This window comes from Neomonachus schauinslandi, chromosome X, assembly GCF_002201575.2.
Source record: "Neomonachus schauinslandi chromosome X, ASM220157v2, whole genome shotgun sequence".
Lineage (NCBI taxonomy): Eukaryota > Metazoa > Chordata > Mammalia > Carnivora > Phocidae > Neomonachus > Neomonachus schauinslandi.
In genome coordinates, this window is record NC_058419.1 from 14,949,673 (window position 1) to 14,972,181 (window position 22,509).

A 22,509-nucleotide genomic window follows, 5' to 3' on the forward strand; every position below is an offset into this window, starting at 1 on the left:
CTAAAATAAATAAGTCTCTCAAAAATAAATAAATACATAAAATGGTCATCCAAATACAAGGGTGGAATAGTCTGTACAATCCACGTAAGTTAGAAAAATTCACATTTTACCTAAGATTTATTTGACAATAGTTCTGATGCTGTAAACAAAATGAAGAAGAAAAAGGAAAAAAAAAAAAACATTTCATCTGAAAAGCCCGTGTGCTCAGCTTTCATTTCCTAAAGAAATGTGCCTCCCTTGCTCTAATTGCTTTCAATTAAACCTTTTTATGGTATCTTTTCAGGACAGTCTGACTTAGAATAAACCTGTTTCCAAACCAACCTGTTTTTTTCCACATAATCAGTATTTTGTGTCATACAAACTGAGGCCAGACAATGAGATTTTTACGTGATATATATTTAAAATGTGTAGTAGGAAGCATACACATGTATCTCCATAGATGTTCATATAGATATAGATGTATATATTCGAAAGCAGTGGTGACATGCCTGGAAGCCTTTGGGGGACATTCTTTAATCCACTTTTACCACACTGTAGATTTTAGTAATAAACCAGAAACAGGAAAAAAATCCAACTGTCCCTGAAACAAAATGAAAAAGATCCTTGTTAACCAGACACTATAGCAAATCAAAGTAGCTTTCTCAAAAATGCAAAGCATGTCAGTTTTGAGGTGGACTACTGATTCTCTAAATCTCAGGACTCCCACATTATCAAACAAAAAATCACCAGGCTCTCTTGCTGAGCAAAGAGGATGAGCAGCAGGGCTGGATGCAGCCACCTGCAACAGGTGTGAGAATCCATTTGATTGAACGCTGCAGGTCTCTAACCAAAGCAAAAAAAAAAAAAAGAGTAGCTTAAATTCTCTATTTCAAAAAGGATACAAAGAGGTCCAAGGCTAGTTTCTAATATAATAAACTTCGTATAACTTGCTTCAATCTAGAAAATGTAACCATTATCACTTGATGTAACAAAAGTGGCAATAATCTATTATTTACTTGCATATTCAGGACATAGTTTTATAAATCAAAGTTTTATCTTATTAAACTTGAGAAATATCCCATTTCTGGGGATATATCCTAAAGAAATGACCCCGTAGGGGCGCTTGGGTGGCTCAGTGGGTTAAGCGGCTGCCTTCGGCTCAGGTCATGATCTCAGGGTCCTGGGATTGAGTCCCACATAGGGCTCCTTGCTCAGTGGGGAGCCTGCTTCTCCCTTTCCCTCTGCCTTCCCTTCCCCGGCTTGTGCTCTCTCTCTCTCAAATAAATAATAAAATCTCAAAAAAAAAAAATGAAATGACCCCATAGAAGAAAAAAATTACATGCAAAAAAGGTGTTCAAAATACTATGATTTATAATATTGAAAAATTACAAACCAAATGCCCCCCAATAGGTGACTTAGCTAAATGATGGACTAAGTGCTCAATGAAATAAGATAGTCATCAAAAATGACAAATTTAAAGACTATACAGCAGCATGGAACAATCTTTATAATATGGTGTTAGGTAAGCCAGATTGTAACTCACCAGTGTGAACACTGTATACACCATGCACTAGATACAGCAGAGCATGGACCAAAGAAGATACCTTTATATGTAGGGTGATACAATTCTGGGCAAATTTTTCTTTAACATAGGATTTCATCGATGTTCATGTTATAAAAACAATTCTCATATGATATTACGGTTCAGTAACTCAAAGAAAACTCTAATAGGAGTTTTCTTTTCCAGATCCTATAATCTAATGGGGTAACTCAAGACAATTCAATCATCTAGCAAAACATGTTAATCACAGAAGGCTTTAGGCAGGGTTTGGTCCCTTTTTCTTTGCCAGTTTCCAAGCTATCCAATATACCATCATGCCACCTCCCTCCCACCCTTCAAAGCTCCTTGTCAGGAGTCAGTGTGGTATAGTGATTAAGACCATGCATGGGCTCTGGGAGTGAGCCCCAGAATCTGCTCTGTTGGTTACTAGCTGTCTGATCTGGGCAAGTGATAATCTTGCCAAACCTCCATTTTCTCAGCCGAAAAATGGGGATGATAATACCTATTCCCATTTTAAGCTTCCTTTTCTGAATCCAACAACTTCAAAGGTTCAGGAGATGACAATGTGTAGCTAACACATGTCTCTGAATTTAAGACATTCCTGATTTCAATTTGCTGCATATTATCCCCGTACACTACTGAAATGTCTATGAATTCTCAAACTTTTTGATGCTCGACTTACAATACTCAAATTGTCTCCTACCCGAAACACAAAGCTCCATTAACTCTCACACTGTTCTGATAGGCAGCTAAGTCAGCTGACTCTGGAGTCAGGCAGACACTTAGCTATAGGATATAGAGCAAGCTACCCATCTCTGTTCCTCCTTAGTGAAAAGGAATTCTATCCCCCACCCAACTAACAGGATTGACCTGAGAGAAAAAGGTAAGATACATTAGGGTGCCCGTCAGAGGAGGTACTCAAGAAATGAGAGCTAGCATTCGTGTCCTGATCTGGGGCTTGAAAAATATAGTCACATGGGGCTTATTTGACTAGTGTGGTAGTCCTCAACATTGCCTGTACCCTGGAATCATCTAGGAAGATTTAACAGCTACTATTGCCTGGGTCACATCCCCCAGATGTAATTGATCTGGGATGCAGCCTCAGTACCAAGATTTTTAAAATCTCCCCAGGTGGGCCCCTGGGTGGCTCAGTTGGTTAAGCGACTGCCTTCCGCTCAGGTCATGATCCTGGAGTCCCGGGATCGAGTCCCGCATCGGGCTCCCTGCTCGGCAGGGAGTCTGCTTCTCCCTCTGACCCTCCCCCCTCTCATGCTCTCTCTCTCTCATTGTCTCTGTCTCAAATAAATAAATAAAATCTTTAAAAAATAAAAAAATAAAATAAAATCTCCCCAGGTGATCCTAATATGCAACCAGGGTTTCAGAGCCTCTGGTCTAGCCTGCCTTTCTGTCCCCCTCTCTCCCTCCCTCCCTCCCTCCCTCCCTTCCTTCCTATAAACAAACATCATTAAGTATAAAGAGAGGTGGGGAAATTTCTCTTCTAAGGGCCACTGAACCATACAATTGAAAAGCAACTTAAAGGATCTGGAAAATGGAAATATTTTTTTCTACAACCCAATTGCTTGTACTACAATTTGTGGGTAGAAAAACAGAGATGGGCCAAAAAGGGAGAGAATGGTCACTTTGGTGTCTCTGTCTACTTTTGCCTCAGGTCAGAGAAAATACTAAACCAGTACTAGAAATGTCCTAGTTTCTTTCTAAGCTTCATAACCTTTTATCATTAGGTCAGGTGATACAGGATCTTGATGAGGCAGTCCAAGCCAAGCAGAGAAGCCCATTTTTCCCCTTGTCCTGGCCCTAATTGCAATTCTATAAGGTAAAGAATGCACAGCCTGATCCTGGGACTGCTTTCCAATACACATTTCTTCTGAGGCTTTCCCAAAGTAGTCATTATATATGCACACTTGAAAAAGAAGAAGAAACTAGCTAAATAAAACATTTTGAAAGTCTACCGCATTCTACTTGATAGGATCAAACCTTTAAAGAGTCTTTCCACAGCCACTGTGGGGGCTATATTCCAATACACATTAATCTCAGAATTTGCACCAGTAAGACATGCAGGCAAAAGGTTTTCTTAAAGTTGGAATGAAAGCCATTACACAAAGGAACAAAGAGAAAGCTTGTTTGGAGAAAAGAGTCTTGGGGGCCTTGACTCCCTTCGGCCATATTTGATTCAGTATTCATGAAGCACTTTCTCTGGGCCTGGCCCTTGCTGGGTGGGTAATGAGAAGGACAGAACAGGGCTCTTGTAGGGAACGATCTCAGGTGATGGCTATCCTACACATCTCCACTGACAAAGACATCACATTCTCCTCATCTCTCATCTAGAAAACTCTCTCGGCTCACCTCTACCTCCAGTCTCTCTCTCTAATCCATCCTGCACTTGGTCAGAGTGACTGTGAGATTTCCAAAGCACAAATTATAGTCATGCCTCTACTTGCAAACCTTTAATAGCTCCCCATGGCAAAAGCACTCAAACCCCTGAGTGTATCAGAAACCTTTTAAGCTGTTAAAAATAAACATCAGCAAGGATTCTGATTCAGGGCTTCGGGATGGGCCCTGGGCATCCGCCGTATTGGTTTTCAATCATTTCCACAAATGAATGCGAAGCACGCCCACATTGGTGTCGGCTCATAAGGCCCTCCAGGACGGGGCCCCAGCCTCCTCCTTTAGGACTTGTTCCTGTCACTCCGTGCCTTAAAATTTCAAACTCCAGCAGCCCCAAATTACCTACAGATCTCCCCATACCATGCCTTGCTCAACCTGTCAATTCCACCTTCAAACTGTAAGACTCAGTCTTCCCTCAAGGAAGTTCTATCACTTTCTCCAGCAGAGCTTTTTCTGACCTCCTTCACCCTCCCCATGCCGGGGCCTGGCGCCCCTGTTCACTGCTTTCACAAAACCCTGAGCTTCATTTTTAGGCTCCTTGCCACAATGCGTGGAATGATCTGTTTATTTTTTTTAAGATTTTACTTATCTAGGGCACCTGGGTGGCTCAGTTGGTTAAGCGACTGCCTTCCACTCAGGTCATGATCCTGGAGTCCCGGGATCAAGCCCCGCATCGGGCTCCCTGCTCAGCAGGGAGTCTGCTTCTCCCTCTGGCCCTCCCCCCTCTCATGCTCTCTCTCTCATTCTCTCTCTCAAATAAATAAATACAATCTTTAAAAAAAAAAAAAAAGATTTTACTTATCTATTTGAAAGAGAGAGAGCATGGCAGGGGGAGAGGCAGAGGGAGAAGCAGGCTCCCCGCTGAGCAGGGAGCCCGACATGAGGCTCAATCCCAGGACCCTGAGATGGTGACCTGAGCCGAAGGCAGACGCTTAACTGACTGAGCCACCCAGGCACCCCGGAATGATCTGTTTAGAGGCCTTCTCTCTCCAGACTATAACTGTGAGGCTAGGGGTTAAGGCTTACTCAGTTTTGTACCCCCAGTGCTTAGCATGGTGTTGAGCACGTTGTAGGCAGATGACAAAATTTAAACTGGTCTGGATAAACTGCATAGCAATGTAAGCTCCCTGAGGATAGAAACCTTTATCCCTTCATATGAATGTTTGTTCACTGCCAAAGCCCCAGCCTCTAGGGCTAGTGCCTGACACACAGTAGGTATTCAATATATACTTCTTGAATGAATGGCAAGAATTTGGAGAGGGCATCACAGAGAAGGTCCTCTAAAGTTGGACTCTGAGGTATTTGAGGATGGGAGAGAGGTATTCCAGATAGAGCGAAAAGTACCCATAAAGGCCTGGAACAATTAAACCCTGACAGTTGTAAGAAACAGTGAGAACCATGGCAGAAGGATTGGGACATTAAGAGTGTATGACCGAAGAATTAAGGAAACATCAGGTGTCTGGCTGGCTCAGTTGGAAGAGCACATGACTCTTGATCTCGGGGTCATGAGTTCAAGCCCCATGTTGAGCATAGAGATTACTTAAAAATAGGGCGCCTGGGTGGCTCAGTTGGTTAAGCGACTGCCTTCGGCTCAGGTCATGATCCTGGAGTCCCGGGATCGCGTCCCGCATCGGGCTCCCTGCTTGGCGGGGAGTCTGCTTCTCCCTCTGACCCTCCCCCCTCTCATGTGCTCGCTCTCATTCTCTCTCTCTCAAATAAATAAATAAAATCTTAAAAAAGAAAAAAAGAGATTACTTAAAAATAAAGAAACTGAAAATATTCTTTAAAATAGTAAAAGAAAAAATAGAATTAAGGGAATATCAAAGAAAGCATATAGGAGAAAAGACTGCAAAAGTAGGTGAGAGCCAGGGAGTGAATGCTAAGAAGTTGGGATTTGATTAAGCAGGCGGGGGGGGGGGGGGGGGGCAGTGACGATACATAAGCCAGAGCATAAGATGACCAAATTTCTGGGGCGCCTGGGTGGCTCAGTCATTAAGTGTCTGCCTTCGGCTCAGGTCATGATCCCAGAGTCCTGGGATCGAGCCCCGCATCGGGCTCCCTGCTCGGCGGGAGGCCTGCTTCTCCCTCTCCCACTCCCCCTGCTTGTGTTCCCTCTCCCGCTGTCTCTCTCTGTCAAATAAATAGAATCTTTAAAAAAAAAAAAAATGACCAAATTTCTATTTCGTGACAATGACAACGATGATGATAATAATGATGAGGACGATATCTGTTGTTTACTAAAAATTTCTATGCCTGGCTCTGGGTTAAGCGCTTACACGTGCGATCAGATTGAGTCAAAGTCTCTGAGCTAAGTACTAGGATTCTCCCCATTCTATAAGGAAAGAGGGGCTCAGAGAGTCTGTTGACTTGCCTTACAACACCCAGCCAATAAGCGATTCAGCTGGGACTCAAAGCCAAGTCTTTGTTCTAGGATAGGGAGATCAATACGGGCTGAGGTGACCACGAATTGCTTTGTGCAGAAAGACCACAGAGAATGAGCAGCAGTTGGACAGGAAAAGCCTGGCGTGTCGGGAGTAGAAACCAATTCAGGTATGAGATGCTAGAGAGTGTAAACCACACAGTACAAGAATATGCCAGAGAATGCAGGTTCTGCTTCCCGCCGGGGAAAGTGAGGCTTCCCTTCCTCTGAAAAGTTTTAGCAGGCTACTCAAAACTAGAAGAACACTGGCTACTGGAGGACCCAGAGTTAGAGTAGGTGTGTAGCTAGTTGCACTGGGAAAAACAATGGGAGCCCCAGTTTTCCATACCCTCAAGAGAGAGGACTCTGTCCTGCTCATTCCTACAGCACCTGGCATGTGGATCCATAAATGTAAATTGAAACCAAAATGAGCTGGGCTTGAAGAAGTAATGAGGAAAAACTGGAAGAATGTGCCTCCATTTTCTGAAAGAAGGGTCAAAAGGGTATGGGAAAGACTGAGATATTGTTTCCATCATCTTATTCCTGAGGGTGATATTGTGCTCTTAGATGCGCCAATCTTAGCTCTCCCAATTCAGAGCAGTCCACCTGATCAAACAGAGGACCACAGAGGAGATTCCACAGGCATTCTCTGGTTGTTGGCTTGGCCTCAGCTCAAGGAAAGTGCCTCTCTCTTGAGGAGGACATGGAGAGTTGTAGTTAAGAGAATGAGCTTTGGAGTCAGACCAACCTGGGTTCGACTGAATCAGAGCTCCAACACTTACTAGCTGAGTGACCTCAAACAAGTCACTTAATCTCAGTTTCCTCATCCATACAATGGGAGTAATATGACTTAACATCTCATGCTAACTAGACAATTAGGTGAAAAGTAAGTGAGATAAATACGTGCAAATAGTTGGCACGAAGTCAATTCAACAAAAACCAGATAGTATTAGATCTATGTTTCCATATTCCCTCTTAACACATTGCCAAGCCCATAGAAGCTTAATAAATATTTGTTGGTTGGTTAACAATTAGCATTAATATATCTTTATCCCTTTTTGATCTTTTATCCTTTAGAACTATTTTTTTAGATTATTTATTTATTTATTTATTTGCCAGAGAGAGAGAGAGAGCGCACAAGCAGGGGGAGCGGCAGGCAGAGGGAGAGGGAGAAGCAGGCTCCCTCTGAGCGGGGAGCCCAAGGTGGGGCTTGGGCTTGATCCCAGGACTCTGGGATCATAACCTGAGCCAAAGGCAGACGCTTAACCGACCAAGCCAGCCAGGTGCCCGAGAACTGAAATTTTTAATAAGGCAGAGACAAGTCAGTATAGTAAAACACGAAAGGCCCACTACGGCTAGCATTTGTGCATTGAGGTAATTGGCCTTTTCCTTCAGTGTATTTCATCTTACACTGTGTGAGAACATGGATTCTTCACTTTAATTTAGTGATAAAATATTACACAGTAGACATTCTCAAAACATACTGAGCTTCATTAGGTTCTTTTTAATGAATAAAAATATATTCAAAGCACAGACACTTAGTGAGAAAGCTACCAGTAAAGCACTCGGCACTTGGCTAATACTTCTTCTGGGTCTTAAAAGCTCCTGGTACCAAACTGGCTTCAATCACCACACAGTGACTGGTGATTCAGAGTCTCAGATTCTAAACATAATCTTGATTTTTGAGACAATCAAAACTGTATTTTGGGGGCACCTGGGTGGCTCAGTCGTTAAGCGTCTGCCTTCGGCTCAGGTCATGATCCCAGGGTCCTGGGATCGAGCCCCGCATTGGGCTCCCTGCTCGCCGGGAAGCCTGCTTCTCCCTCTCCCACTCCCCCTGCTTGTGTTCCCTCTCTCGCTGTGTCTCTCTCTGTCAAATAAATAAAAATAAAATCTTTAAAAAAAAAAAAAAAACAACTGTATTTTGAAAATAGCATTAACTCCTAAGGAAAAGTAAGGTTTGAAAATAGTTCACTCTAGACCAGGGTTTCATAACAGTGGTACTACTGATGTTTTGGGCCAGATAATTCTATTTTGTAGAGGGCTGTTCTGCACACAGTAGGGTGGTCAGCAGAATTCCTGGCCTCTACCCACTAGATGTCTCTAGCACCCTTCCAGTCATGACAATTAAAAACGTGTCCACATATTGCTAAATGTTCCCTAGGGAGCAAATTCACCCCTGGCTGAGAAACACTGCTCTAGAATAATAGACTGTGGCTAAATAATAGACCTTGGCTAAATGCAAACATTTTTCATTGCTTGCTTAAAATATACATCATCACATAAAAGATTTCAAGGTTTACATTAGGCTATAAATGCCATTATTATAATACAACATAGCCCACTTTAGACTTTTAAAGAAGGAATCCTAAGTGTTAGATCTTAATTGGTTATTGTGATTTTATAACCTTCCTATCAAAATCTACAAAACTACATTATTTCAATTCATTTTCTTAAGACTTTAACTCATTTGGGGCACCTGGCTGGTTCAGTCAGTACAGCCTGACTCTTGATCTTGGGGTTGTAATAGAGATTACTTAAAAATAAAATTTAAGGGGCGCCTGGGTGGCTCAGTTGGTTAAGCGACTGCCTTCGGCTCAGGTCATGATCCTGGAGTCCCGGGATCGAGTCCCGCGTCGGGCTCCCTGCTCAGCAGGGAGTCTGCTTCTCCCTCTGACCCTCCTCCCTCTCATGCTCTCTGTCTCTCATTCTCTCTCTCACAAATAAATAAAATCTTAAAAAAAAATTAAAAAAAAATAAAAAAATAAAAAAATAAAATTTAAAAAAAGAACTCATTTGTTGATACCTAAAACAAAACTTGATGCAAATAAAAATCACTAACTATCCTCCAAGTATCCATAAGTGAACCATCAATTGAGACCAAGTATCCATAAGTGAACCATCAATGAGCATCCATTAGAAATCGGAGGAAAACAATCAAATTGGAAGACAGCATAGCCTAGTTGGTAATGCACAGACTTAGTTTCTTTTTTAACTAGCTTAACCAGCTGATAAACTAGTTTTTTAAAACCAGTTAAGATTTGGGGCAAGTCACCCACACTTAACTGAAATTTATTTATCTTAGTCTATACAAGGTTTCCGTCCTGGTACCCTCTGGTGATATTGTTGATATATTGTGGCTTATCTTTCCTCTCCCTGTCCCTTGAATCCTAAGTCGACATGTTGTTTACACATCTGTAAGTGTGCCACCAACTAAAAATTGGGTAGAGGAACACCAGCCACAATGCACATCACTTCCTTTGGCTCAAAAAATGAGAGGAAGAAAACAATGGGATGCCCTTTTAGACATACTGTGTTAACAAAAAAGAAAACCACTTTTGGGGTTTTGTTTTGTTTGTTCAAAAATAATACTCAGTGCCAGCCAAGGTTGTGGGGAAACCAATACACTGTGCTAATGGCAGAAAAGCATAAAGAATCATAAAAATATTCACGCTTTTTGACCCTGCTATCCCATTTCACAGACTGTCTTAAGGAAATAATTCAAAACAGAAAAAACAAGTTTGATAGGCAAGAAATGGTTAAATAATCTGCTCAATAGATTAAGCAGCCTTACAAATGATAAATATAAAGGATTCATAGTTGGGGCACCTGGCTGGCTCAGTCGGAAGGGCGTGTGACTCTTGATCTTGGGATCGTGAGTTTGAGCCCCATGTTGGGTGTAGAGATTAATTTTTTTAAAAAATAAATAAAGGATTTGTAGCAACATGGAAATATACTTAGTATATAAATAGTCTTCCCTACAGTCACAATACTCAATATTGAAAGATGACAGCTGTGAAGTCTTATCCTTCTGCTGTGATGACACAGATGAATCCAAATACCAAAGACAATGTGGTGACCACAAGGAAGAGCTTTGGATGAATGCATAATTATTCTAAATGAGTGTGAAACTCCTCGGCATTTTTAACATGAGTGGATATTGCTAATTTTCAAGTTGCCATTTAAAAAAAAACCCTCTCAGAAGCATTTGTCTACAGCAAGAAAGAGTAATCAGCAATTAATAACTGTACCTTTGTGTACATCCATATTCTCAAGACTAATGATTTAATTAAGGATGTCTTCCTCAAAAGTGAAACAACATGACCATAAGCAATAAGCCTCACTTCCTGCTGTGAACCTCAAAATATAATGATGATGAAAAAATACATATGACAGGAAAAAATATATAATGATGAAATGTAAAGAGATGCCATTTAAGGGTCTATAAGCAGACAGGGCTTCTTAAAGAACAGTTCTAGAAAACAGATGCCAAAAACACTTCATGGGATGCCCGGATGGCTCAGTCGGTTGAGTGTCCGACTCTTGATTTTGGCTCAGGTCATGATCTCGGGGTTGTGGGATCAAGTCCCCACCCCCCAAAATTGGGCTCTGCACTCAGTGGGGCATCTGCTTCTCCCTCTCCCTCTCCCTCCCCCTCTGCCCCTTCCCTCCATACTAGGTCTCTCTAAAATAAATAAACACATCAAAGATGGAAAGAAATTAAAATGAGTCAGTCTTGGGAAAGGAAGCACTACACTCACTGGAGTTGGCGTGTTGAGTTGGCAGTGCCAATGGGACAGGCAAATGTTCAGAATCTAACTGCAGAGACTTAGGAGCTGTCAGCATTGAGGAGGTAGATGAAGCCATGGGACTGGATGAGCTCTGAAACGGGGAGGGTACAAAGAGGGGCCTGAAATGCTAAAGACTGAACCTTGTATAAAGGCTAGAGGTAGGTGACAGGAAGAGGAAGGGAGGTACAAGGAGAATGATGCAAATTACATTGAGAGAGTTTCACAGAATAGGTGCTGAGTAGTCAGCTGCAGAAGCCAAGGAGGGTGAAGGCTAGGGAAAGGCCATTTGATCTGGCAAGGGATCACTGGGAACCTTCAAGAGTCAGTATTCAGGAGGGGCGCCTGGGTGGCTCAGTCGTTAAGTGTCTGCCTTCGGCTCAGGTCATGATCCCAGTGTCCTGGGATCGAGCCCCACATCGGGCTCCCTGCTCCGTGGGAAGCCTGCTTCTCCCTCTCCCACTCCCCCTGCTTGTGTTCCCTCTCTTGCTGTGTCTCTCTCTGTCGAATAAATAAATAAAATCTTAAAAAAAAAAAAAAGATTTAAGAGTCAGTATTCAGGAGCACCTGGGTGGCTCAGTTGGCTAAATGTCTGCCTTCGACTTGGGTCATGATCTCGGGGGTCCTGGGATCGAGCCCCACATCGGGCTCCTTGCTCACCAGGGCCTGCTTCTCTCCCTCTGCTGCTCCCCTGCTGCTTGTGCGCTCTCACTCTTGCTCTCTCTCAAATAAATAAATAAATAAAATCTTTAAAAAAGAAAACAATCCTAGTATTAAAAAAAAAAGTCAGTATTCAGTGGAGTGTGATAGAAGAGACGACAAGTGGTGCAGCCAACCAATGGGAGAAGATTTCTATCAGCAATGTGACCATTCAGCATTCCATCTACCTTCTGAAAGAAGCTGTTGTCATACAAGACTCTCAGAAAAAAGCAACCTGAGTCAAAGTGCTAGGTATTGAAGAAAACAGAAGCCTGAAATTACTGTGTGAGACACATCCAACTGCACATCACCCAAATATAAAAGCCAGTCAGTCACTGGGGGAGAAATCCAAAACAAAAGACACGAGGGGTGTAGACAAGGTCTACACACAGCAACGTGGAGGAACCTCACCAACAATACCAAGGAAAAGAAAGCAGACGTAAAAGAGTACATCCTGTAGGATTCCATCTATGCACAATTCAAAAACAGGCCAAGTTTGGGATGCCTGGGTGGCTCAGTTGGTTAAGCGTCTGCCTTCGGCTCAGGTCATGATCCCAGGGTCCTGGGATCAAGCCCCGCATCGGGCTCCCTGCTCCGCAGGGAGCCTGCTTCTCCCTCTGCCTCTGTCTCTCTCTCTCTCTGTCTCTCATGAATAAATAAATAAAATCTTTAAAAAAAAAAAAAAAAAAACAGGCCAAGTTAATCCATGATGCTAGGTGTCAGGGGAGTGGCTGCCTTTGGGGAAGGTGAGTGGAGAGAAGTGGCTTCCAGGGCACTGATCATGTACTGTTCATTGACACCAGCAATAGTTACAAAAGTGGGTTCACTTTGCGATAACTCATCGAGCTGTATGTGTATGGTGTATGTTGTGTGCACTTCTCTGTATGCATATTTTAAATACAAAGTTAGAAAAACCGCAAAACACATGAAAAGCCTGGTTAGACTAGGATGGTGAGACGTTCTCAGGCCTTCAGTTTTGAATAGAACGTCTGGTGGCTGAGAGATGTGAGGAGTCCAGCATAGTCTTCTGTGTACTGAGGAGTTAAGACTGGCAGTTTATAGGTAATACAATATTAAACAAGGAGACCCACCAAGATGCCTTGGTTTCTCAGGTAAGGAGACACCAAGACAAGACACTTGTCTTAAGGCTTTGATTTCTGACAAATTTCCATAGTTGATTTTTACGTATCTATTGAACCTGAGAGTTAAAATCAGAGAATACTTGAAATTTGCCCAAGTGATGTAGATAAGTCATGTGACTTGAGCGAAAACCAGAACTTAAAAGTGAGGCAGGTAGAGGGGCGCCTGGCTGGCTCAGTTGGTGGAACATAGGACTCTTGATCTCAGGGTTGTGAGTTCAAGCTCCACGTTGGGTGTAGAGATTACTTAAAAATAAAATCTTAAAAAAAAAAAGTGAGGCAGATAGAATGGAAAGCTGCCTCACTCGTCCTGAAAAGGGTTCCAAGCTCTCCAACTTCCTTATTTCTCTAACTGGATCATTTTATAAACCACTCCATTTTGCCACCTTTATGGCTTTAAGCATTAATCTAAACAAGAGTTGCCATCACATCTTGAACCCAAATAACAACCCCAAATGAATAATCCTGAGAAGTCTACATCTTGTCCCTCGCATCTAATTGCTTATATGACTACACATTTACTTAATCTATTTTTGCTAATTTAAAAGTTATTCAAGCCAGTTAATGTTTATGCTTGGAGGCTATTCAAAGGTGATTACACATAACCCTTTCTGTGCTTTGGAACACATCCCTACTGTTTAAAAACATTCACAAGGGACAACCTTGAAGCTAAGTACATAAGGTCCCTCCAGTTCCCCAGGCTTTGCAATCTTTTATCCCCAAAGCATAAAAATGAACATGATGACTTTGTTCCCTATTCCTTCCATTAATTGTTAATTGATGCTTATTACATTATGGCTATCTCCAAGTCTCTTCAGAGAGTCTGAAATGCATGAAGTAATTCTGTGGTTACCTGTGAAAAGGAAGAAAATCAAGACCATGACCATTGTGTACCCAAAGTACAAAATGCTGCTTGCAATGCCCACGATTTGAAGTTTGGCAAAAAAGTAATGAACTGCATATATGAAAAGGTAAACAGCTGTAAAACTGCTGGTAAAAAAGGCTCTCCACCACCAATGATAATCCTGCAAAAAGAAATAGCAAAAAACAACTTTTTAGGTGAAATCTAACTATAAATGGGTTAGGAATTATTGTCCTAAAATAGGCTTCATTAGATTATGCAGTAAAAGAAATAAAAGAGGAAGTTTTATAAGAAATTCAATGTGGGGGGGCGCCTGGGTGGCTCAGTTGGTGAAGTGCCTGTCTTCAGCTCAGGTCATGATCCCAGGGTCCTGGGATCGAGCCCCCGCATCCGGCTCCCTGCTCAGCGGGAAGCCTGCTTCTCCCTCTCCCACTCCCCCTGCTTGTGTTCCCTCTCTCGCTGTGTCTCTCTCTGTCAAATAAATTAATTTTTAAAAATCTTTTTTAAAAAAGAAATTCAATGTGGTATACACTGTCTGACTAATGTACGTCTGCTTGGAGTGCCTTAACATGTATAAACTCTTTGTTTCCAGGGAGACCATGTGTGCCCTCAGGGTCTGCACTTGTAATGCACGCATCCTTTCTATCAGGAGCATCCTTTCTATTGGGACGCTGCCTCAGCCTTAGAAGGTTTTCCGGTCAGCTTCAATTTACTGGCCAGAGCTGCCTCAGGCTAGGTAGGAAAAGATTAGTATAGAAACTTCAGATAGAGCTTTATAGCGAATGCGATTTGTTTTACCCAGCTGAATTTGGGACCCAGGGAGGCATGACTGAGGTCAATACGCAAGTTCTGCGTATTCTACAGGCTCCTGATGATGCTAATTTTACTGTAGGGGAACCTGGCTGGCTCAGTGGGGAGAGCATGCGATTCTTGATCTCAAGGTTGAATTCAAGCCCCACACTGGGCGGTGGAGCCTACTTAAAAAAAAAAAAAAAAAAAAAAAAGGAGGGGGCCCCCGGGGGGCTCCGTTGGTTAAGCATCTGCCTTCGGCTCAGGTCATGATCCCAGGGTCCTGGGATCGAGCCCCACATCAGGCTCCCTGCTCAGCAGGGAGTCTGTTTCTCCCTCTGTCCCCTGCTCATGCTCTCTCTCTCAAATAAATAAAAATTTTTTAAAAATTTTTTTAAAAAGACAGAAAAAAAATTTTAATGTAAAGGCACTGTGGTCGAGGGTCAAGGAGACCTACAGTACAGAAAAGAGTTAACATAGCAGGTCTGAAGTTACTATCTTTAGAAGGGTCTGCTTGCAAGGTTGGCCCTTGGCTTACATCTGGGAATTTGGCATTTAATCATTCCCTGACTGATAAGACTGGTTTGCTATACCTAGACTGTACAAACAATGTGATTTATGATGAGCACTTGCTTTCCTTTTGGGAGTCTGGAATTTTTGTAGTTGCTAGGCAGAGGGTGCCTATGTGACTATCTCCTAATGAAGACCTTGGATGCAGAGTCTCTAATGGGCTTCCCTGGGCACAAACATCACACATCTATTACTATATTTTTTACTGCTGGAGAAAGGAGCACAATTGATGTATCCTCTCGTGGAAAAGAGAAAGCATAGGAAGACTGTATGTAGAGTTCTCCAGACTCCACCTGTGTCTTCTCCCCTTGCTGATTCTGTTATGTATCCTTTGGCTATAATAGGCCCTAGCCATGCATACATCTTTATGCTGAGTCCCATAAGTCCTTCCAGTAAGCTGCCAAATATGTGGGTGGTCTTGGGAGCCTCCAAAACATTTCTTTTTTTTTTTAACTAGGCTCCAGTGGGGCTTGAACTCATGACCCTGATATCAAGACCTGAGCTGAGATCAAGAGTCAGATGCTTAACTGACTGAGCCACCCAGGCACCCCATCTAAGAAATAGAAATATACACATCATATGCCTATGAAAATGCTCTCAGACATCATGTATATGATAACCATTCCCTAAACTCTCTATTGTCACCTTTAGAGAGTGACATTTAACTACCAAAACAAGAAGGATGTAGGGGATTTACGAAAATAATGTTCACTACCACCTTAATTATCCAGAATGACATCAGAAAAAAAAATGCGGGTGGAGTGGGGTAAACAGAACTATTTATGTCCATGGTAACCAAAAGGCATGAAATGAAAATAAGAGAAAGGGCCTTTAGCAGCAATCTCAAACCCATAAAACACAATGCTGGCCTAAGCGGAGAAAATTTTAATTGTTAAAAAAAAAAAAAGCTACATTGAACCAGATCTTTTATATGTCCAAATATCAGATCAGTTCCCTATATTTTTCTATGTTAACTGAATATTATGCAGCAATTATAGTAACTAGCCAGAGAGAAATTGCTTTCTGTTTAAATTTTCCATCAAAGTCGCATTAACTTGATAGCTGCATCAAAATCAAAATGTGTCATCAGGAAAACACAATATAAAACTGATCCCACATTCTAGAAACCATGCAGTTAACAGTTGTTTCAATTCCTTTCTCAACACAGGCTTCTAATTCCAATAACACGAGTTTTGGAAGCATAAGATACATTCGTTTCTTAGGTCTTTACCTCAGCGCACAAATGGAAATAACACAGCAAAACTGTAGCTTCTGAACAGGTAATCAGGAGAATTATAAAGACCAAGAAAAGGAAGCCAAACATGAAGTACATCTGATGAGACCTGAAAATAAAAATGACAGCTTTAAAATTAACTTCACAGTACACAGAAAGCCCAATCTAAATCCATACAAGAGACGGCCACACTTCTCAAACCTTAGCAACTCATTCCAAACCTTTATCTATCCATCCAGTATCCAAAAGATACTCCCTGACCTGTGTGGCTTCAGAGTTCTGCCTGATCTTGTCCAGGTCGTATCTGTGTGGCTACTTACCCATAATTCTCTGCTCACGTCATTCAGTATTCAGTTGAGACCCATCAGTATCTCTGTCATTTTCTTTATGCACATTTTAAACTGTGCTTTCTTTTTAGCAACGGAAGGTTGTAAGTGCAAAAATGCCAGCAACTACGTTATATAACACAAAACCACAGAATCAAATACTGCCTTGCCTTTGAAGCTCTATTGACAGGCAGCCTCCCCCAATAGGTCTTGATAGCACAGCACACAAAATTCTATCAAATATACTTTCAGATGTGCATCTTCTTAAAGCTCTGTGTGTGGATTACATTTCTGCCAGACTTTGGAGGAACAGAGTCATTTCTTTCATTATTACAGAGCCGAGCTGACTAAATTGGGATGAGCAATTTTAAAAGCCTCCTAAAGAAAAGAAACTGAGGAACCAATCGATACCCCATTTTAAAATCTCCTGCAGAATGTATCCCTGGGCACAAGGGCGAGGGATGGGGCTTGGGGAAAATCATCTCTGTAGATAATGAACATATACAAAGTTGCATACAGCAAGCACACTCTGTTTCATTGAAATAAAACTTGTCTGAAGACTCTTCTAGTTTTCACTTGAAAATTATTTTCCCATCAAAAACATCTGGAAAATGCGGTTACTATAATCTATTTTGCAGCAGGTTAAATATTTAGTTGCTGACAAGGTAACAAATTTTATTGCTTATCTTTTAAACAAATTTGGCACAATGCTGTTTAAAAGGTGAGCAATTAATGTGCATGATTAAGCCTAACTTTTGAGGACTTGAAAGCTGTGTCTGAAAGACTGCTTTGGGACACAAGCATTCTAAACACACACAGCTGGCTACTGCCTTGGATTTTATGGGGACTTTGCCCCATCTCCAAAACTCCCTCTGCAGCACCACCCCACTCAACCCGCCCCTGAAACGAGAATGCAGTCAAGAATCAGGAATTAAGAAAAAAAAAGGACTTGGAGAAGCTGAAGCTGTCGAACTTGCATCAGAGAGCACGGGTTCTTACTTTACATATCAGAATTCTTAAATCACGACAGTTTCAAAGTAACAAATAGAAAGAGGAACACTGTAAGGAGCAGGCATGCTGACAACAGAGCTAACAGCTGACAGACAGGAGAGCAGAAAAACATTACTTACAGCTCAGGACAGATGAAGACCCAGAGTCAGTGGTCTTCAAAGTATTTTTAGCAGAGGAACTCTGAGATCTTGCATGGAAGGTCAGTACAGAAAAGAGAGATACATCAGGGCTGCCTCTTCTCATCTTTAGGCGCCTCCTTCCAAGGGACACCCCTGCCCCACCCCCTGCAAAGGCTCAGAGTAGTACAGTGTGAGCCAACTTTCTAAGTCATCTGGAAAGGCTTAAAAAGAGGCTATTACTTTTTAAAAAGGAAACCTGCATAGAAATTTCCATCAAAAAGTGTCTTGAAAAACTTGTGAATTAAGTCAAATTTCCCTAGGAAATTCCCCTGGGGTCAGATTGCCATTTCCTGGATTAAAAAGCGTGGGGGGGGGGTGTCAAATGAAGTTTTACCATACCAGAATTTAACCTCCTTGAAATACAGGAAAATTAATTGATCAACAATTAAGATTTTTTTTAGATTATGAAGATCCAATACTCACCAGATACTGTTCAGAATGAAAAACAGTTGAATAAAAATACAGCCAAAAGGTAAAATGCCACCGATTATGATGCCAAAAAGTGGTCTGGTGAAGAAATTCTGCTGAGGAATATGACGGGGAATCTGGTTTGTGTGAACTGGATGCTTAAACTGCTCGAAAAGAAATCAAGTGAAAATCAGAATGAATGAAATTGAGGTGAATTTATATACATATAATCACAACACAGAATCCTGAATCGGAACATGACATGGAACACTTCCAAGAGCAGTCATGTGGGCAGAGCCTAGACCACTGTGTGATAGAAATATAATACAAGCCATATATGCAGTTTTAAAGCTTTTAGAAGCTGCATTTTAAAAAGTGAAAAGAAATAGGCAACATTGGGGCACCTGGGTGGCTCAGTCACTTAAGCATCTGCCTTCAGCTCAGGTCATGATCCCTGGGTCTTAGGATCGAGCCCCACATCGGGTTCCCTGCTCAGTATCCCCCCAACCCCACTCGTGCTCTCTCTCACTCTCTCAGAAATATAAATTAAAAAAATTTAAAAACAAATAGGCAGAATCAATTTATGAATACATTTCATCTAACACCTCCAAATATTATCAGTTAAATTTGTCATCAATATAAAAAGTATATATATAGAGAGAGAGAGAGAGATAGAGTTCATATGACATCTTTATCCATTCATCTGCTGATGGGCATTTGGGCTCTTTCCATATGTTGGTAATTGTGGACGTTGTGCTATAAACACTGGGGTGTGGGTGCCCCTTTTGACAATATGTCCCTTTAATTTCATCCAACAGAGATAGACAGAAATATAAACAACCTATAAAGTGGGAAGTACATTAAATAGTGTCTTTTGAAGTATTACTGTGTTTCATTTTTAAAAATTTTTAAAAATATTTTATTCCAAAATGATTATCCTTTGTAGTTTTTGCCAATGGTACATTTCACATTCCATATATAGTAATATACACATTGAGGTATTATTTCAGACATTAGTCAATGGCCAACAGCAGTATTTTACAAATTTACCTTTTTCTTGCTTCCAAAGTATGCACCCAAAAATGTTAATGGTACTGAAATTCCAAACCACATCGCAAGGATACCTATCAGGGTACCAAAGGAGATTGCAGCCGATGACCCTTCCACCCAAAGAATCAGGTTCATAAAGAAAAGGTCGACAAAGACGACACTAGGGAGAAAAAAACATCATCAGGAAACAATATGCTTTCAGGAAAATGTTATAATCATACTTGATGTGAATGTCAGAACATTCTTTTGGTGGGAAGGATATAATAAATGACAAGGCTAAACCCTAGAAGAATATGAAGTCTCACTGTGGAAACCCAGCCACTGAGCCGGGGCTTAAACCCAATACCATATAATAAGGCAGCAGTTTATTATAAGACATCATTTCTACATCCTACTCATCTTCGCACCTCCAGAGTCTAGCAGAAAATAAGTAAGGTGTAGAGTAATATACCACGGAAAAACTCAATGTGCAATATAGGGAACACAATTAAGAACATGCATATACTGAAAACAGAATTCCAGACTGAAATGGGCTATGAGTCTCAAGTCCAACAAGTGTTCACTTAACACAAGAGCTTTAAATCAGTCACTCAAAATCAACAGGTCAGCTGCTGAATCTACTGGATAAATCACCAGGCAAGCCCAGCTATTGTGCCCCTATTGGTTCCAGATAAGCTTGGTCAAAGCTACAGGTGAATGTGGGTATGGATGTGAGTGCTTCTGAAAGCCTAAAAATGAGGGTGAAGAAGTGGGCAGAGGCTAGATTGTGGAAGGCCTTGAATGTCAGGGTAAGGAAGGTAGACTTGCTCCTGGCAGCATCAGGAGGCAGCTGAAGGGGTTTTACACTCAAAGCTCTGGGGTACACAGCGCAGCCTTCCAGGCAGATGAGTCTGCAGCATGGCGAAGGACAGCCCTAAGGGAAGAGAAACTAGAGACAAGGAGACCAGATACAAAGTGGTATGAATCTGTATAAGGTGGTGATGGTTAAAATGTAAATGATGTATATAAAAGACATGAAGCACTGAGAGACTTTTGGTTAAAGATGGCAGATTGAAATCACACATTTAGTTCTGCTGCCTCCTCAAAACTCCGATAAAATGATAGTAAAGGAACTTTAAAAGGGCACAAATACACAAGGATGGGGGATACAGGAGAGAAGACATTAGCAACAAATTTTGGAAAGCAAACAGCAGATGGACAAGTAGTAACTGAGTTAGTACAACTGGGAAAACTGTATCCCAAGTCATCTGTAGGAAAAGTTGAGAGGCCACTCAGGTTATACCACAGAACTCCAGAAAAGGTTCAGGGATATGTAGCGCCAGGTACCCCTGTGAGTGGGAGGGAAGGAGTGGCCAAAACCAGGACTGGTTGAAAGTCAGCGCAAGACACTCACAGACCTGCAGATTCCCTCCCCTGCACCGCAGAGCCAAAGACCTTCCCTTCCCGACCCCAGCAGAAGACTGGAGGGTCTAGCCTCTTAGAGAAGGTCCCTGCAGCTCAGAGGAAAACTCTAGAAAGGAAAATCTATGACTGACATCCACAAAGAGATTAGAAGAGCCACTGCAGCATGAAGCAAGATGACACTTTAAGGACTGGTGAGAAATAAAAGAGCTATTTGGAATTAGAAATACGACAAGGGGAATAAAAACCTCAGTAAAAGGGTTAGAACATAAAGCTAATAGTATGTCTTAGAAAGCAGCGTTAGGAGGAAGAGGATGAGGAGGAGGAGGAGAAGAAATGAAAACACCTTAAGTGCCCATCAAAACATGAGTGGATAAAGAAGTTGCAGTGTATATATACACTGGAATATTATTCAGCCTAAAAATGGAGGAAATCCTATCATTTGTGACAACATGGGTGGACTTTGAAGACATTATGTTAACTGAAATAAGAGAAAGACAAATACCATATGATCTCACTTACACGTGGAATCTAAAGCAAAAACAAAAGCAACCCAAACTCGGGGCACCTGGGTGGCTCAGTCGGTTTAGCATCTGACTCTTGGTTTCCACTCGGGTCGTGATCTCAGGGTCATGAGACTGAGGGCTCTGCGCTCAATGGCGAGTCTGCTTGGGATTCTCTTCCTCTCTCTCTGCCCATACCCTGCTCGCTCTCTTTCTCTCTCAAATAAATAAATAAATCTTTAAAAAAGAAAAAAAAGGCAAACCAAACTCATAGAAAAAGAAATCGGACTTGTGGCTAACTGGGGCCAGGGTGGGGGGAAGAAGGTGGTCAAAAGGTACGTATGAAGGACTAATGTACAACATGATGGCTTCCGCTAATGCTGCTGCGTGATAGATAGATAGGGAAGTTAAGAGTGTAAATCCTAAGAGTTCTCATCACAAGGAGAGATTTTTTTTTCCCTTTTCTTCTTTATTTGCCTTTTATTGTAGCTATAGGAGATGACAGATGTGAGATGAACCTATTGTGGTCATCAGTGCACAGTATATGTAAATTGAACCATCATGCTGTATGCCTTAAACTTATACAGTGATGGATGTCAATTAGTTCTCAATAAAACTGGAGGAAAAAAGAAAAAATTGAATAGGTCAAAAAGAAAGAAAGAAAAATTAGATGAACAACCCAGGCACATGAGAAATAGGAGTCACTTGAATAGACAGAGTTCTTCATGTCTTTTAGGGGTATTAGGTAATTTGCTCAAGGTCAGACAGTGGATAAGAGGCAGAGCTGGGATTCTAATTCAGGTGTGTGTGATTCTTCACGAGCAAGCTGTTTCCATGCCACTGTGCCATCCTAAGGCCTCTATGGTGGGAACCCACCCTGCCAATCAGGTCTATCTTCTCTTCCCCCAGACATTTTGTCAAAGACCAGAGAGAGGGAATGTGGCATCAGCCACATCATGACGCCCCAGCTAAGGCTCTGGTTAATTCTTTAGTTGGAAGTTCTCTCAAGGTCCATTCCAATTCTAGGATATAATGCTGCCTTCCTATCTGCCACCGTTCTCCAATTTCTTATTCAAGATCATTTTTTTTGGATGTTCCTCATCTCTCATTATAAACCAACTTCAGCCATTTCTTCCTTCATGTTACTATTTCTGCTCCACCCTCCCCACTGTGTGTACGAGCTCTTCTCCCTACTAAAACCTATGTTAGTAGGTACCTCTATTGTGCTTTTTAAAGGCTCACACATGCTCCTGCCAGAGACATGGTTCGAAGCTCTTTCAAACAACAATAAATGCAACAACAGTAAACCTCCACCTTAGGTCTCATTAGTTTCTGACATCTTAATAAGGGAATCTGGTTTCCTATGATTTAACCATACTTCTTCAAATGTTTCTTAATACCTTTC

The 22,509-nt window shown here is 41.7% G+C and overlaps 1 protein-coding gene across 1 annotated transcript in view; it reads right to left on the reverse strand.

Moving 5' to 3' along the window:
- Window positions 1-512: 512 nt before the first annotated feature.
- Window positions 513-22,509, reverse strand: part of LOC110575939 (transmembrane 9 superfamily member 2-like) — a 77,748-nt gene continuing 55,751 nt past the window's right edge. Inside the window, exons 13-17 of the mRNA XM_044911915.1 lie at window positions 19,201-19,360; window positions 18,166-18,317; window positions 16,224-16,335; window positions 13,625-13,796; window positions 513-580 (exon numbers count right to left, since the gene is read on the reverse strand). Coding sequence (XP_044767850.1) covers window positions 513-580; window positions 13,625-13,796; window positions 16,224-16,335; window positions 18,166-18,317; window positions 19,201-19,360 — 664 coding nt within the window. The remainder of the gene's footprint in view (window positions 581-13,624; window positions 13,797-16,223; window positions 16,336-18,165; window positions 18,318-19,200; window positions 19,361-22,509) is intronic.